The 17,468-nt window shown below is 41.5% G+C and overlaps 1 protein-coding gene across 8 annotated transcripts in view; it reads right to left on the bottom strand.

Moving 5' to 3' along the window:
* Positions 1–259: 259 nt before the first annotated feature.
* The window catches only part of RAPH1 (Ras association (RalGDS/AF-6) and pleckstrin homology domains 1), a 155,133-nt gene continuing 137,924 nt past the window's right edge, over positions 260–17,468 (bottom strand). For 7 of the 8 annotated variants that reach the window (XM_075000705.1, XM_075000702.1, XM_075000707.1 and 4 more), the window contains 7 exons: positions 16,412–16,477; positions 15,170–15,313; positions 13,172–13,282; positions 12,431–12,529; positions 11,473–11,593; positions 9,851–9,993; positions 260–3,418 (listed from right to left, as the gene is read on the bottom strand). In XM_075000705.1, coding sequence (XP_074856806.1) covers positions 1,475–3,418; positions 9,851–9,993; positions 11,473–11,593; positions 12,431–12,529; positions 13,172–13,282; positions 15,170–15,313; positions 16,412–16,477 — 2,628 coding nt within the window. In that variant the 3' untranslated portion in view covers positions 260–1,474. Of the gene's footprint in view, positions 3,419–5,307; positions 5,354–9,850; positions 9,994–11,472; positions 11,594–12,430; positions 12,530–13,171; positions 13,283–15,169; positions 15,314–16,411; positions 16,478–17,468 lie in introns of all 8 variants that reach the window. The other variant, XM_075000710.1, reaches the window with a different exon arrangement.

Here is a 17,468-nt window from a genome sequence, read left to right as displayed (position 1 = left end):
TTGTAATCAGCAGCAAATAAATAACAAATCAAATAAAATACTCTAGTTCCTCCTAATAAGGCCCCTCAGAATGTAACTGGATTCCTAGCAGATTTTATCAGCTCCCAAGTTTTTTATATATATATTTTCAGTCATCTTCCATGACTGCCAGAAGTGCAATTTGTTAATTAATAGGCTTATGCATTTGTTACAGTCGCAAAAGGTCAAAGAAAACAGGTTTGCAGGTATTCTTGGACAGAAATTACCAGTCCCATCCCTCCCTCCCCAAATGAAAACTTCCAGCGCATTGATTGCAAATTACAAATAATGCTTCCTCAAGGGCTCTCAGCCTTCAGGCACCCATAAGAGAAGCACCCCTATGTGATGTGATAGAGTATTAGTGAGCACTGAAACAGACCTGTATTTTCAGTAAGATGTATACATGTACTGATGATATATCCCATGACATACAGCTCACAGGATATACCACAGGAAATATCATTGAGCCTTTGGTGCTGGGCTGCAGGTCCTCCCAACACGTCAGGAACTGCAGCCCAGCAATGCTTGCAGGAGCACCAGGCAGCTCTCAAAAAGAGTTCACATGGCGTTTCTTCAGACCGGTACAAATAAGCTACCAGGCTCCTTGCTGAGTTAGACTGGAGATTGGCTTGGACCAATAAATATGCGTCCCACTTACTGTATGGACAAAGAACTTGAGCACCATGAGTGGTTTTCAGCTATTTCGAAGGGGAGGCTCTGTGCAGTATAAATATATTTTACTCCAGCCCATCATATATAATTTTCTTTTTGCTCAAAATGTATTTATTTTCAGTAGTATTCCCACTAGGAAGTTTTGGTGTGTTGTGTCTGCACTGTCAGTCAATTGACAATGTACAGAGACTGACAGAATACTTCCGCTCTGTACCATTTACCCGTCACAAACTGCCAAAAGATGCTTTTTCTGATTTAAAGTGCCCCCTACGTCCTCATTTTCAGGTAAAGGTTTGACTGGTTAGAGTCCAGTCCCTGGCAATATATACGTCAGTGGACTGAAACAATAAATACAGATCTACCAAATCATTCTGGTTATCTTCTAGAACTGCGACATAATATATCACAATCGATTATAGAACTACATTTATCATACATGCACAAACAGGTCTCACATGGACAGACACTACGAACATTTCTTTTTTTCCCCTTAAATGCTGGAAAAAACAAATTAAGAAAGCTTTTTGGTCCAATCCAGATGAAGGATAAAAGAAATCGCAAAGGAGAGGACAATGCTCCTCTAACCCTCTTGAATAACCAAACCCAAACCCTCTAACTTTTTGGACTACTTCTGAAAGGGAATGAATACAGTTACCCTTAGTGAAAGTTGGAGACCACTCGATCATGTTATGGCCCCAGCCACATGTCCTCTTTCTACACAACGTACAGATCTGATGATTGTAGCAGTGACTGAAAGTCACGCTAAATATAGTTTGCCTAACAATTACCAGTCTCTGGAAAGCTTGGTGTTCTGATCCCGTTTGGGGGGGGCAGGAGGTGGCCCCCTCCGCAACGTTGCATAGCCTGATATATGACTGCCTCCGTAGCTGCCAGTCTTTTGCTGATCAGCAAGCAGTTCTGGTGGGGGCGGAGGCAATGCCATGTCATCCATCGTGGCAGTCGGTTCTGTTCTGGACACCCGGGAAGAAGAGAGGGAGCCGTGCCGAGTGATGGACTTCCTCTGCAGAGTCCTGTTTAGGTCTGCCAGGAAGCCAGGCTGCACACTAAGGCTAGACTTGGGCGAGGTGGGCACGTGCGGAGTGACTGTCCCATGCGATTCCACGATTTCTGCCTGCGTGAGACGTGTGCTGTCATTCCGCTTGGGACGTGTGGGCGGAGGGGCTTTCTTCACAGACGATTTAGACCAGGGCTGAGGCTGGGGATTAACAACGGCGACTTTTGGCGATGTGCTACCTGAAAACACCGACGGGATCTCTACTGGTGGTAAAGGCAGGTCTATTTCTGGGGGAGGCGGTGGAAAGTCAGAATCGGATGGAGGAGAAGGAAATTCGACCACAGGCTCCTTCCCAGAGACTCCTATTGTAGGTGCCTTCACTGAAATGCTTCCTTGCTGAAGAACTATAGGCAGGTTCACCCCCGAGAGATTTAGCTTTCCTGGCTTTGGCGGAGCAGCAGGAGGCGGCGGAGACTCCTTGGAAGGAGATCCTGAAGGCTCTGGTGGGTGTGCAAATTTACTGACAAGGCTGTCCACCGACGGTCTCTTCGACTCGTGATACTCCGCAGAGCTGCTGGATTTGATGCTGGAGTTCCGCTGAGGTGTCGGTGGTGGCTTCTTCCCTCCTGGACTTGAGGTCTTGCCGCCCTTTTTGACTGGAGAGCTCGCCTTGTCCAAGGTAGGAGAAGCTGCAGAGGTAGCTGGGGAGGGTGGTGGAGGAAACACGAGGCTGCTCTCAGGAGGAGGAGGAGGAAAATCAGGAGATGGAACAGAGGTGGGCTGCCACTTGGGCTTTGCTTTCACTGCTGGGGGAGACTGTGGTGCCCCACTTGCTGGGACAGGCTTCAAAGGCAGCGGCTCTGTCCCTGGAGGGGTTGGAGGAGGTGGAAACTGACTGGCTATTTGCTTCACAACAGATGGTCCAGGAGGCTGCAAGGATGGGGGAGGTTTGACAGAGAAACTCTGTTGTTTCGGTAAGGTTGGTGGGGGAGTAGGGCCTGGAGGAACTGGTGCTGGCGGAGGACTGGTGAAATTCAGCTGCTTTTTGATGGCAGGAGGAAGGGGAGTGGGCTCGGGTGGCAGGAGATCGGTCACTACGGGAGGTGTGGCCTTTGCACTTGCCTGTGTGGGGACAGGCAGGGGGGGCTTAGGAGGGGCTGGCGGGGGAGGTGCTGCAGGCACAGGGGGTGGGGGAGGGGGCGGCGACGATGCAGCAGCTGGAGTGATGTTCTGTGGAACCTGATGGATTTTGAGCGGAGGCGGTGGGGGGGTGAACGGTGGCCCGGAAGGGGCACAGGGAGCTGGTTTCAGTTGTGCCATAGCCGATCCAGGGGTTGGTGGAGGCGGCGGAGGGGGAGGCGGGGGAGCCACCAGCATGGGCAGCTTTCCCAGTGCTGGGGGCAGGGGCGCTGGTTGGATGACGGGGGGAGGTTTAAAGAGAGGCCCGGTGTTCTGGGAAGCATTCTGCAGCCGCGTTATCGTGCTGTACTTGACAAACACGGTGGCAGCTGAGCCCGTCGAAGAAGTGGACTGGCTGGGAAGAGGTGGAGGGGGCGGCGGTGGAGGGGGTGGAGGAGGTGGAGGGGGCGGCGGTGGGGGAGGTGGCAGGGGAGGTGATGGCTGAGAAGCTGTATATGGGGTGGCCACTTTAATTTGTGGGGAGGCGGCAGGTGCTAGCGAAGTGAAGGGCCGGCTCACAGACTCCATTTTGGCCTAAAAGAAGGGGGTTAAAAAGAGAGAAAGAGACATTAAACGAGGTTCTAAATGTGTTTGTCGTTGAGAAAGTAAGACACAGGCTACAGCACGCAGCAAACAAGCACCACGATGCAGCCGCAGGAAATTCTGGCCACTGATGAGATGGAGAAATCTGCATGCACTGCCGGGGGCGGGGGCTGGAAATGGGGTCTCACGAGAACTAAGTGCTTGGTTAATGCAACTATCTGCCTGAACATGGCCTGGATCTGAAATTCTGTGATCAGAGAAGAGTTCAAGGGGCGGCGTGTGCATCACTATTGTGGTTGGTATTTGAGGCCTTTAAGAGCCCCTGTCATTCCAAGAGTTGTGCTTGCACCAGGCCATGCTATACATGTTCCCTGTGTCTACAGGAGCCCCTTCCTTTCAAAAGGGGCATGTTAATGAGCGGGTCCGAAAGATGCTCATGAGGCACTGCAATGAATATGCAGTGCCTCATTAGCATAATGGTGGCCCTGGCGATTCGAAAGTGCGGCTTTTTGAATTGCGCGCCGCCTGTGGAGATGGGACCTTTCAAAAGGACCCCCCAAGTTTTCAAAAGCCCTCTTTCTAACACCAGACAGGAAGGCCCCATCTCCACGGGCGGTTCACAATTCAAAAGCCGCACTTCCGAATCGTCACGGCCGCCATTATGCTAATGAGGCACTGCATATTCATGGCAGTGCCTCATGAGCATCTTTCGAACCCGCTCATTAACATGCCCCTTTTGAAAGGAAGGGGCTCGTGTAGAACCAGCCATTATGTTAGCTGTGGTGAAGCTTTTAATGTTTTGCGACAAGGAAAACTGAAAATATTCTGAGACAAGTGCAGTACACTGCAGGAACAAGCTCTAAATGCTGGTACATCACTGTGACACTTTCATCCAACATGCACTGAAGCCCAGCAAAGTAGGGAGAAGTGGGGAATTCGATGGAAAAACCCTCGGACATATTGTATAAAATAAAAAAAATTGCTATGAAAAGTCTATATTGGTAAAGAGTGGCTAGACATGCAACAGAGAGCACGGATGAAAATAAATGGGTTGAGACAGGAAAGAATACTTCATTCTACCAACTACTGAGCCAATTCATCTGATTCTATTCAATAGCATTAGGGTTACAGTGTTTTTAAAATTGTAAATATAAATGTCTGTAAAGATTGAAGAACATAATTATATTTTTCTCCTCAGATCTGTCAACACCTATCACCTTATAATCTCCTTTAAGCCCAGTGATGTGTTACATGGGGATTGTAGTGAAAGCTTTCTTAACATCTCAACGCCAGAACCAGATAACTGGCAAGGACAACCACCATTATTAAACCAGCGGCGCTCAAGCTTTTGCACCGGCGGTGACTCCCTTCACACAGCAAGCCCCTGTGTGCGCCCACCCCCCAACCTTATAAATATACAAGCTTTTTGTTTTTAATTTAATACCATTATAAATGCTGGTGGTATAGCAGGAGTAAAGTGAAGGTTGACAGCTCGCAACCGTGTGTGTGCGTGCATCCTGACTCCCAGTTTGAGAACCCCAGCACTACACTTTTTATAAGTCGGTGCCACTATTTATGATCTATGAATAGCTAGCTTATAAGAAATGCTTTGCCGATCAATTTGTTCTAAGGGCCAATCCAGGGATATTACTCCTCATTTGACTGGGAGAAATATTAATTTATGCCACCCAGCTGAAATAGAATGCCTTATAATGACTCTATTTGTCAGATTAGGCTAGTAAGAGACAAGGAATCAGCCAAACCCCGAGAACAATTCAGCAGGTCCAAAAGAAAGATTAAGATCTCTTAAAATGGTTAGTCTGCACAGCTGCGGTAATACCAGTCACCCAGGTTAATGTGCTTTCCAAACAGCCCCTGACCTGAATTCTGCCCTGTATAAGGCACGCTGGCCATCGCATTTGAGACCTGAGACAGTGAGGCAACAGGAGAAACACAAGGAGCGTCAAAACACCAAGTGGTGACAGGAGCGCAAAAAGTGCAGATCGGCGCAGAGAGGGTTTGGGACTTAAAAACCACAGGGGAGGCTTTTCTGTGACCACTCTGGTCATTTCAAAACCACTCTCTGAACTCTCATTTTGGCCCTTATTTTGTATCACCATTAAAAATTGGAGAACAGTTTGCACACTAATAAAAACATTAATCTGAGTAACAATGTATTTGATGTCCTTAACGCTAATGACCTAAACTGGTTAATAAAATTTTCCTAGGCTGATAGTCTCAGAGGAGTAGCCATGTTAGTCTGTATCTACAAAAGCAACAAGTCGTCCTGTGGCACCTTATAGACTAACAGATATTTTGGAGCATAAGCTTTCATGGGCAAAGACCTGCTTTGTCAGATCTTTGTCATGCATCTGATGAAGCGGGTCTTTGCCCACAAAAGCTTATGCTCCAAAATATGTTAGTCTACAAGGTGCCTCAGAACTTCTTGTTGTTTTAGGCTGATAGACAAGTTCATGGTGTCAGAAATACAGAGTACTTCATTTGCTCCAACTGTATTGTTAAAGAGCCATCATTTCATTGATTTGACATATCATTTCTGAACATGTCTTTAAAATTTTAGATACAATCAAGGATGAAGAATTTTGCCTGGCATCTGGGAGGGGAATTTTTTACACGAAGCAAATGAAATACATGTAATGCTGGGGAAAGGACAAAGAACAATGAATCTTAACTATTAAGATGCAGAACTATTTGTAACAAATTACGTAAGTATGTTCAGTGAAATCTGGTTTATAATGGTCCAGAAGATAATTAATTCTGCATTTCAGATTTTTTCTCTTTGCTTAGGCAGCTGTAAATGGCTATATTTGCAGCTGTTCATTCACAACAGTGAGGTGTATCTAAGAATATTTAAAAACTATAAGAAGCTATTTCAATTTGTATATGCAACAGCTACGCTATTGCTAAAACATTATTGGCCTGCAAAATTACTTTATATGCATGGGAATCTCACAGACAAAATAATCAAGAACAGCTCCCCTTGCTCCATCCAGTGATCTAATGCGTTTATGAATGTTTTCCTTTTTGGGACTCTTCCAACACCTTTTCATTTTATCAGCAGGGTTCCCACTATTCACTCTTCCTTTGCTATTCATAACCTGCATTATGATTCTTCTTCTGCTCAATGGCCCACTCCTTCTGAAGCTCCTCAGTGTTTTGTCTGGCAAGAAGATAACCAAACTATGAAAGCCCTCCTCCCAGCAGAGGGCTGATAACCTAGGAATGAGAGACGAAGCACAAGTCCCACAATGATCTGAATCAGAGCTACAACCAGACTGGCAAGCCAAGTCTCCATTCTGAAACTTTATAGCTTGTTTCATCTCCTGTAAAACCAGCCAGACTCTCCAAAAGGCACTGTAGGCCAATCAATGATCTGCCTGTACCAGGCATGCCTCACTGTGATTGTAACGACCTCTTTACAGTATTAACATTCCAGTGACATCTTCTTCCTGCCCAATATACTCTAATTCTTATCATCGCCTTACTTCTTTGAGCTCTGGTATTACCAAGGTCAGAGATCTAAGCAAGACCAAAATTAGGTACTATATATATTGTTTCACGTAGCGATTGCTATATTTGTACTCAATTCTTCAGCTGTAAACTGTTACACTCAACTATTTCAAAACTGTACTTTTCACAACTTAATATACTTTGTATAAATGCAAGAGTGAACTCTGGAAGTGTTTAGGGCTAGATCTGCAACATCCAAGGACTTCTTTGTGGCTCCCAACACTATAATTGCGAAGTAACAAAATAAAACCCTCCTGATTATTTTTGAAAAACCAAGAACATCTAAGAACCCAACAAACAACTCCTATCTTAGTAGCAAACAATATGCGATCTCAAAACACTGGATAACTCCCTCTTTAATGTGCAATGCATTGTGGGATGTGATACTGTATCTGTGTTTTGATCATGTTGCTAATAAAGTCTTGATCTTGAAAAGGAAAAGAAAACTTGTGGCATTTCTGCTGTGAAGGGCAACGTGCAGTTTCAGACAGAAAACTGAAATTAAACATGAAGTAAAACTCGCATAATTAAAAAGGGTTCAGGAACAGAAGTCAGGAAAACAGTAATACACACACAAGTGTAAAGTGTGAGGAAACAGAATATGTAAAAGGTTTGTGAACGTCTTGCAGTAAACACATACTGTATTACAAATCATTGTTTGTGTGTAGTTCTTAAAATAGGGGTTACAAAAAGTACAGTTTGGCGTTATTTATTAACGACTGTCTTATATTCCCGTGCACTGCGGCTCTTGAATTACTGAGTTTTTACCAAATTTGGGGGGGGGGAGGCCCTTTTTGCTATTTTGGTTGCCGACCCCATGGTTTACAGCAATCATTCACCTATCTCGGCAAGTAATAAAACCTTTCTTGTTTAAAAAAGTTGTTCCACTTGGTGTTTCACACAAACTCAAGCTGATAAATTATAGAACTTCAGTCCTTGTACATGGATAACCCCCAGTAAGGAACCGTAGGAAAAAATGTGTTTTAAAAATGCTTTAATCAGATATCTACTACAAATTCTCTTTGGTTTTGAGATGAGCATTGCCAGTGGCAATGCGGATCTGTAAGAATACATCATCACAAGTCCAGAGGACTGAGCCTTTTCCAACCTGTTGAACTACAAGAAAATTAAATGCAAAAAATTGAAGTGCAGCGGCGAGTTTTCAGTGTTAAAAAAAAAAATCAGGAAATTGAAAATTACAGTATTCATAGCAGTATCATCTCATCCACATTGCATTTTCTGTACCAATGCAGATTTTCAAAGGCACATGCCTAATGCCTGCTCAGATTATGCATATCAGGATCACAAGCATGAACAAATGTTCAGCTCTGACGCAGTTTTGAAACTTTGGTCCACAGCATGCAGCATTTGTTCTTACGACAGCAAGTACTTAATTATCAGATTTAAGTAAAAATCCCCCATCCAAGACTACAGATACTCTGACAAACTATGAAACAAAGTATGTGCAGTGTAGATGAGTTAACATTGCTAAGAAAATGATAACTTGTATGTTGCTTAACTTCTGCATGTTTGAATTTGACAATTTGTGTTGCATCAATTTATTTTCTTCATTTAATTACACAGTCTACAACCATAGTTCTCAACTGTGTCTAGCTCCTGGAGGGCTGAGAGCCAGTCTCAGCTGGTCTGCCACATAGGCCTGGCTGTAGACTTGTGGGGCCCAGGACAGACAGCTGAAGCCCAACCGCATGCGGCTGAAGCCTGGTGCGCAAGGCCTGCCACTTGTTGCTGAAGCCAAAGCTTGAGCAATTCAGCTCCGCAGAGTCTTGCTTGCTGCCCCAAAAGACTGGTCCTGGCTCTTCCATGCAGAAAATCAGTTGTTGTGGTACAAGAGGGCAATGGAGCTTTTATAGCATGTTGTGGGGGTTAGAGATAAATGGGTGAGAAATCTTATTCTACAACAGCCCATCAGCACTGGAGGACAAACGAGAGCTGTACGCTTTCTACTTAAGTGAATACGTTTCCATTATAAAAAAACATTATCTTTTCGAAACAAATGCAGTGTCTGTCATAGATGAAAGATTGTCAACAGTTGAAGAACGTAGTCCCAAGGTATCTCTCACACACTGTCCTGACAATGTACCTCAACTCTGAGCTGACACTTAATTTAGATGCAGCGCCAGTTCTGGCACCACCTCTGCCAAGGCTACCAACGCTGTCATTCATAGTTGTAATGTTTGTGGTGTCTCCTGCTGTTCACAAGAAGTGGCATTACCAACTTACTTCACAATGGAGGAGTACGACCTCGGTGATTACTAACCCACAGCTGAGCCAGGTAATAAGGAGTTGAAATTCTTTATACCCCAATTCCCAATATTATGAGGCATTCACTCTCCTCTCACTACTTAGTTGCTATATCTCTTTCAGATTTTGTCCACAGCATATTAAAATTTACTGCTTCCATTCTTACAGAACCCCAATAAAAGCACTGAGGGGAAAATAGGCTTGTTATCTGTCTGCTCCTATCTTTACCTCTCAGGTCTTCACAACCTCACAATGGAAGGAACTGACCAGCTTCTTACATAGAGAGACCTTCCCAAAAACATTCTGACAGTTAATGTTGTTCCTTGGTCTTTTTCAATGTTACTCAGCAGAATTCTGAAGCCCCGGTTGTCTTATACCTAAATTGGAAAATGGCTACAAATCCTGTCAAGTTCCTATGGGCATGCATAAAACCAGTAAGAAAGCTCAAGAGGTGATGCATTAGCCGGGAGAAAGCTACATTTGAAAGTAACTATTAAGCAATCTACTGAGAAGGTGGAGTAAAGAGAAAAGAATCTCAGGAGAGACAGAGAGATGCAGACAAGAGATCACTCTGTTCCGTACATTTTGTGGGGGGTGTTGAGTCTCATGCTAAAGTCTTCTTGTTACCTTGCTGGTCTCTTCCAGCTGAGTGCCTCGCTTCCAGGCCTCAGAGAAGATAGAGCTGACAATACTTTGGGAACGGACGTGGCCAGTTGGCTGTGTGTCAGAAACTCCACTGTCAGATTGATTGGAGTGATTTGATTGAGACTCTGTTTAAAAAAATACCAAAACACAGGTAAGAGTTCATTTTTATCCAAGTCAGTCAATGCATTTGTAAGGTGACACTTTTATGAATGGAAGTTTCTAAGTGCAGAGGTGACAGGTTAATTTTATGCTTGCTAAAAATACATTAGGTCACCAAAGGATCCTACTTCCTCTAAAATATTTAGCTAATGGTCAGGCACGCTGGAAAATTGCATGTGGGAAACACACCCCACCCCCCGATACACTGATTCTAAGAAGTCCTGACAATCAAGACTTCAACCTTGTGAAGACAGCAGCATATCAGTTATGTTACGTGAAAGCTATCCTGGTTCCCTGCTTTGCAGGAGCTTCTGTTCATGCTGCCTGGCCCAAGGATGCCATGAAGTCATAACAGTTGTACACCTTAGTCCTGGTGGCTCCAAAGGTATCTTTACAATGCTCTGCCCATGCAAAGCATAACAGTTCTACAAACACATTGCTTCCAGCAGAACTATGCTTGACTACCCCTTGCAGGTGCAAACCCAGTTCCATGCAGCTGTAAATTAGCTGTAAACAATGAGTGAAAGTTAATCAATTTTTGAACAGCTGGTTGTCTTAAAAATGGGATAGTTACAGGTTGGAGACCAGTGTTCTTAAAAGTCTGTGGCTGTGTCTACAGCGATCCTTTGAAACAAGTTCTTCTGGAAGAGAGCTTCCGAAAAAACTTCGTTTGAAAGATCACGTCCACACACAAAAGAGTAGATCAAAAGATCCATCTGTTCTTTCTACAGAGAATGTCCACACGGCCCATGCTCTCTCCAAAGAACAGGACAGGGATCAAAAAATCCGATGCCATGAGGACTGCTCTTTGAAAAGAAAGGCCTGCAGAGTGTCTACACATGCTTTTATTTTGAAAGAATGTGTCAGAAAAAGGCACTTTTGCTCATCGGGGAGAGGAAAAGGGCTGCTGGAAAAATGGCCGCATTCCTTCAATTTCAGATTGAAAGAGTGCATTTTGTGTGTAGACGCACTGTGGGTGTTTTTCAAAAAAGGCCTAGCTTTGCTAAAAAACCTTGCTAGCATAGACTCAGCCTGTGTGAACTGCTTTGTGGAATTTTGCCTTTGAGTAGAGATTTTTTTTATTTCATATATTTTATCCCACCAAAGCAGTTTAAAAACTGTACAGGTTTCCATTCATCACTGAAACACAAGCCGGGGTGTAATTTTGTAAATTGGTGAAGATAGGTACAAAGCATTTGAAAGGACAATTCCTTTTCTTGGCTTTAGATAAATTCTCTTTTAGCTGTGAATGAGAAAAGTAGAATATATTAATATCACAATGTCTGAAGATCAGAACAGAATAAACTGCTTTTTGAGATTAAAGACAGTCTGAGGCTATGAAAATAACCACTCACATTTATTAGTCACAGCAGGAGTTTTCAAATGATTTCAGGAGTAAATGGTATTAACAGTATTTCCATTACAGGCCAGGCTGTTATAGTTACCTGGTAAACTGGAAGAGCTGGATCCTGACTTGATACTGGAGCTGGATAGGGAAGTCCAGTCATATGCTGACTCTGTCCTCTTCAGTGCTTCCTGATAGTTCACATACAGTTGCTTCCCATACTAAACAAAGAGGAACAATAACATGTAACAACTGTTTAGACGGTGCCTTTGCCAGCTGGTTGACTTATGACCTGAGCTTCTCTTGCCCTCAGTTTCTTTTAGACATGATAAGTAGCAGGTTCTCTGCTAAGGAACTTAGGCAGTCCGATTATTTTCAATGGGAGTTTAGTTTTTCTTTTTGTTTAAGAACAGTAGCATTGTCTTTTCTTCTTCTTTTCTTGTCTAACTGCTTACCTTATCCTGGAGAAGAAATGTCAAACAATTTGGTAACATGGAAGAAAAGTGAAATAATATCTACTTGATCTACTGAGCCAACCAGCTTGTTCTAAGTAACCTCTACCTTTACCACTAACTCTCTATTTTTGATACAGCTACCTTTCCCAAATCCATGTCTGAGTTAGCCCAAAATGAGTCACTATGGCTAAAAACTAACCATGTCTCACATCTAGTGGGACTTCACCGAGGGACCAGACGTCAAGAAAAAAGATTTGTGTAAGCACCTAAAGCAGCAATTCTGCTAAAGAAATGTATGCATCGTTGCTAACATCAACAAGAAATATGTACAAAAGCAAGCTTCAGACTTTTGTGGAGCTTCAAGTTGAGAACAGCTAAATAAAGGGAAGCTTATCAAAAAATAACAGGCATTGTGTCAATAACTGTTTCAAAAAAGTAACATTTGATCCATAGCTGATTAACTTCTTGATTAGTTAATTTTATGTCTTCTCACTCTTCCCTTACCGATACCTCATCTGCCTCAGCAAAATAATGTATAGGTCACATTATTAATTAATTCCATTACAAGAATGGAAGAGGACTAAAATGATTCAAAGTCATTACCTTAGCAATACGGATGCCATTTATCCACTGGTGTAGTGTTCTCACATCATCACAGCAGAGATATTTGATATACTGAGACTTCTTCTGGATTTGAGGGTGCTAAAAGAGATTATTTAGTTTTTTGGTATTTTGTTCTAAAGAACATTAAGAACTGAAGACTTTAAAAAATGCTGCTGTTGAAGAATTGACTCACTCAAAATGCTGTTATTCACTCCCTGACATTGCTAATTTCAGATCCATTAAACAAATAAAGCAGAAAATGCACAAACAACTTTAATCTGTTAAGGTTTGGATCAGGACTTCCTAACTGTTAAGTAAGTGGTATGTCATTGAAGATGGTCTATATGTTCGGTTGGTAGGATAGCACGTTCCAGGAGGAAAATAAAAGATTACTTTGCACCCAAATTGGCACCATGAGGACTGTCTAGCTAGCACCCACTGCAGGTTTGCAATACCATAAAACAGGCTAGTCTTCCAGTTTGGTATAGGAGCTGGTCTGCCCTCTTTTAGTTATTAGACTTAAGTACATTTCCCCTCAAGTGGCAGCACTTTTACTCAAGTAATTTTAGGGGTACTTTTCCCACCTCTGATAACAACCCGTCTTTGAATCCATTAACTTTCCGGGGTGTGGGGAGGGGGGAAGCTGGGGGCGAGGGTAGAAAGAGAGAGACAAAGGTAGTATATCAAATTCCCCTATATTTGCTCTGTACATAAGACACTTAAAACCATGTAACAACTTACCTTCAGCACTAAACAATAATCTGTAGGTGCTTTGTACTTGTTTCGATAGTCCTGCCCATAGTAAACATTAACATGATCTAGCTGAAGAAAGCACACCAGATCCCGCGAAACCTATTAAACACAAAAATATTCGATTATAAAAAAATATCAATAAGGAAAATAATAGCTACAATGGAAAACCTTGATTTAAAGAATCACTCTTAGAACTGATCTACACACAAAATTGCACCAGTTTCACTGGCAATAAAATATTTCTCCAATTTTGTTAAACTGGGGACAACTTTTACATTGGTTCGGGCTGGCAAGGTAAAAAAAAAGTTGCATGAAAATGAATCTCACATCTTTAGTTAAATCACTGAATTTTGTGTTTGTAGATAGCCCTTTAGACTAGAATCCCACAGAGCAAACTACATCAGTGCGAGTGTCTGCCCCATTCCAAGAAGCTAAACTAAAAACCAAAACTGAACTAAACCAAGAAACTGGTGCCCTCAAAATTCAATGAGAGCTAGCTAATTTTCTACAGGCAAAATATCTGTATCTGAGTTTTAACCAACATGAGGTATAAGAAGTGAAGAATTAACAGAGAAAAATACTACAGTTATCTGTGATACAAGTTCCCAGCATGTTGCGAAATGTTTAAGGGGTTTTTTATTCCACTCACATAAAAAAACCTGTAGTGTTAATTAAAACATAGAACACATAATCATTAAGACTAACCAACAATATGCCAAGTGGAATAAGTCTATTCAGAAGGATTTTTTAAAAAAAAACAGGATTTGTTTTTTGCAGATCTGCGCCTTTTTGTGCATTATTTGTTTTGTTTTCATTTGACAGTATTATATTCCAGGCCACCACTACAACTTAAAATCAACAGAGGATCAACAGAAATGTTCCCATTAGAAATTCTTCAGCAACTACTGCTAATATAAGCATTCAACCAGATCCACAATGTTTTAAGATTTCCTATTTAAGTACTTCTCTTAGGATAGTTTTACTCACAAATTCAGCAATGTAAGGTACACCCTTTTTATATGATTTCTTATATGTAGCTTGTCTAATAAAATTGAAAGCCTTAAAAGGAAGACAAATATTTGAAATTTACTCAGTTCTACAGGGAGACACTGTACCAATCAGAACAGAACACTGGGTTGGGATTTATTTGCTTTTGGTGGCCAGATGCTGGATAGGTGAATTGTTGTGCTTTGGACGGGCAATTTCCATGCACAGTGACTTGCATGAACAAACCTGGAAGTCACAAAGACAATAATCAGTGTAGCAGCTTAGTATTTTCCTACCAGGATAATATGACATCGACACTGAAAACAAAGTTGTAGAAATTGCGCAGTAAATGTATAATCTACATTGATTCTAGCAGTGCTGGTACCCTGGTGTCCCCAGCCACGTGACTGGCTGAGGGGGAGGGCCGGGGAGCTTATTGAGTTCCAGGATTTTTAAAAACAAACAAACAAACAAGGCACTGGATTCCAGAAACTGTGAATAAAATAAGACTGAGAAGAAACCCTGGAATATGAACTACTAAAACCAGTGTCATTTGTTAGTCTAAATGACTGAAGTATTTCCTTGGCACATGTTAGTCAAGGATACACTAATACTGGTAGTGTCACTTAGTCCTTAAACTGTGAAAAAAGCACTATTGGACCAGGCAGGCGAGAAGATACTGAATTGGTCTGTACCATACTCTCACACTTTTTGAATTTGGAATCAGGCTGTTTTACATCAAATCCTTCTTGAATAAAATTATTGTTCATTTATATTTTAAAACTGGGTTTGCAATTAATGGGCTGTAATGATAACATAAGCAAAAACCTAGTGCAACTAAAACTTTGAATATTCCAGGCTCCTTCTACACATGCCCATGTAAATTATCACAAGAATGTCCACTTTGCTTAAGTTTTTCACTCAGGCGTTAGAGAGTTACCAGACAGCATGCCAAAGTGAGTAAAATAGTGATTGCCTGGAGTAAACCAAGGACAGCACCTTTGCTTTTCCTTTAGGGACATAGTAGATTCCAGAGGCTCGCAAAAGAAAATAACGCTTCTTCCAAGACTTCTTGCCATCCTCTTTCAGCCACAGGACTCCCTCAATTTCTGGCACAGTGACAGAACTTCCACAAAAACATTCCTACAGAGAGTCAAAGGGAGCAAAGGGGCAAAATTACATATAACAGCATATTAATATTTTCAAATGACAAAATAGACTAGGTTTAGTATCCTATTGGCTGATGTTCTTGATTAAGGGAATATATATATATATATATAGCATGATTGGTGACTTCTCCACTCAGTTCTAACACAAAGGGCAAAATGATAATTATGAATATGTGCCAATTTGAACTTTGCCTCTGATTTAATAGTTCTTCCATCTGTAAACAATGTCAGTAATGGTAGTGCTTGTTGACAGGTGTGAAGGTTTCTTAACCAATGCATATATATCAGTAATGGTCCCAAAAGTCCTCCACAGGCTTTAACCAAACCTGACAGATATGGGTCTGCAGATCAGCTGTTGATTCAAAAGCTTGGTATTAGTCAGAGACACAGCTGTGATCCTTTCTAGTATTACCTTATCTAGTATTTCTAGTAACCTTTCTAGTATTACACCATCTCTGCTTTCAGTTTGCATAAAACTATCTAGAATTTTAAGTTTATGAGGTTATAAGTGATACTTATGATGTTTATTCCTATACTTTCTTGGTTAACTGTTCAAAATTCTTTTGATTTTAAGTAGCTTCCTTTTCAACAGTTACTGTTCTCCTTTGCTTTTATGATTTTTTTATATTGTGGATGTTTTTAATCTATTAAATCAGGACAGTGCCAAATGCTTCTGTGCTAGCTAAGTAACACATTTGTGGATATAGCATATGTTGCCAGAGAAGAATATGCTTTAAGTTTTCATGGGACAGTCAATGCAGTTTGGATACCACTGTCCTCTGAAAAATCTCTCTCCTCTCACTGATCAAACATCAAAGTAGAGTTGCGCAAGTACATAGCATTTTAACCCCCTAATGGATGGGGACTTTCTCTTAATTTGTCTATTCCAAAAGCTCCCAGTTCAAGAACAGCAAGAATCTCCCTGGGGTACATACTTATATCTGACACAGCCTGTTCAACACTTCGTGGAACTTCCATTACTCTTTATCACTTTAAAGCTTAGTATAGTTGAAGAGTTTAACATACTGTAGCTCACAAATCACCACTTTCATTTTTGTTTTGGTAGTCTTACCTCCAGCAGCACTTCTTTATTTCTGTCTGCCATCTCAGAGGTTTCTTTTTTCCCCAGCAGATAGTTCTACAGTGAAACAAAATAAAAAGAGGAAATTATTATTTAAGTTCTGAAGTGAAACCATGTTACTTTTTTCACTTGCTCACACTGATAAGAATATAGACTTGGCTGGTCCCTTAGTACAACTAGGTATTATATATAAAAACAAACAAATTCATGACTTTGGAGCAAAATTGAGACTCACTGGTAAGTGGCTAAAGAATAAATGGAACTAAAATATTATATTCTGCAATATTACATGGTAGGACAAAAACTCAGATTTTTTCAGGAATACTGATCTGTATTGTGATATTACTTTAAGTAAAAACATAAGATACAATTCTCAGCCATCATGGTTAGCTTTAAAGCCAGTCACTGATTGGTGTAATATAAGCAAACAAGAAAATTAAAAGCCCAGAATAAAAATTGGATGAACATTAGCGGCGCTATTCCAACCCGCTATTCATATTTTGGAAGGAATGGAAACGGGAATGTTCTATTTCATTCCACTAAAGCTCTGTATTTTTCCAAATAATATTTATTTCTATGAAAAACATCATGATTACCAATAGCTAATATGCTTCTTTTTCCCCAAAAGTTATTATCTGCACTGTGCATTATTAGTATGATATAATCCTTTTATCTAGTAAGGTGATCCTTCACTACCCCACTAACTCAGATGGGACTGAGACAGGGAGCATCTTCCAGACACCTTAATATTCAACTTGCTTTCTCTGGAAGCAAAACAATATTCATAGTCTTAGGTCAGACCAAGGTTTTAATTGAGCAAGAAACAAATTCATGCCAAATTCCCTCTACTGTTGGGCCATTCTCCTTACTAATAAACAATGAAATGGACTGATCTCATACATTTTAACTTGGACTAAGCTTGGCTAAATTACTAAGATTTTGGGTGCCTCATCTTGACATCTCAGAAAGGAACCCGATGTTCAGTTCCTGCTGAAAAATCTCTCTCCCTGGAGCACACTGGGGGGGGAGTTAGCCAATGTTTCGAGAT

The sequence above is a fragment of the Carettochelys insculpta genome, chromosome 8 (genome assembly GCF_033958435.1).
Source record: "Carettochelys insculpta isolate YL-2023 chromosome 8, ASM3395843v1, whole genome shotgun sequence".
Classification (NCBI taxonomy): Eukaryota; Metazoa; Chordata; order Testudines; family Carettochelyidae; genus Carettochelys; species Carettochelys insculpta.
This window is presented reverse-complemented; position numbering and strand designations above follow the sequence as displayed.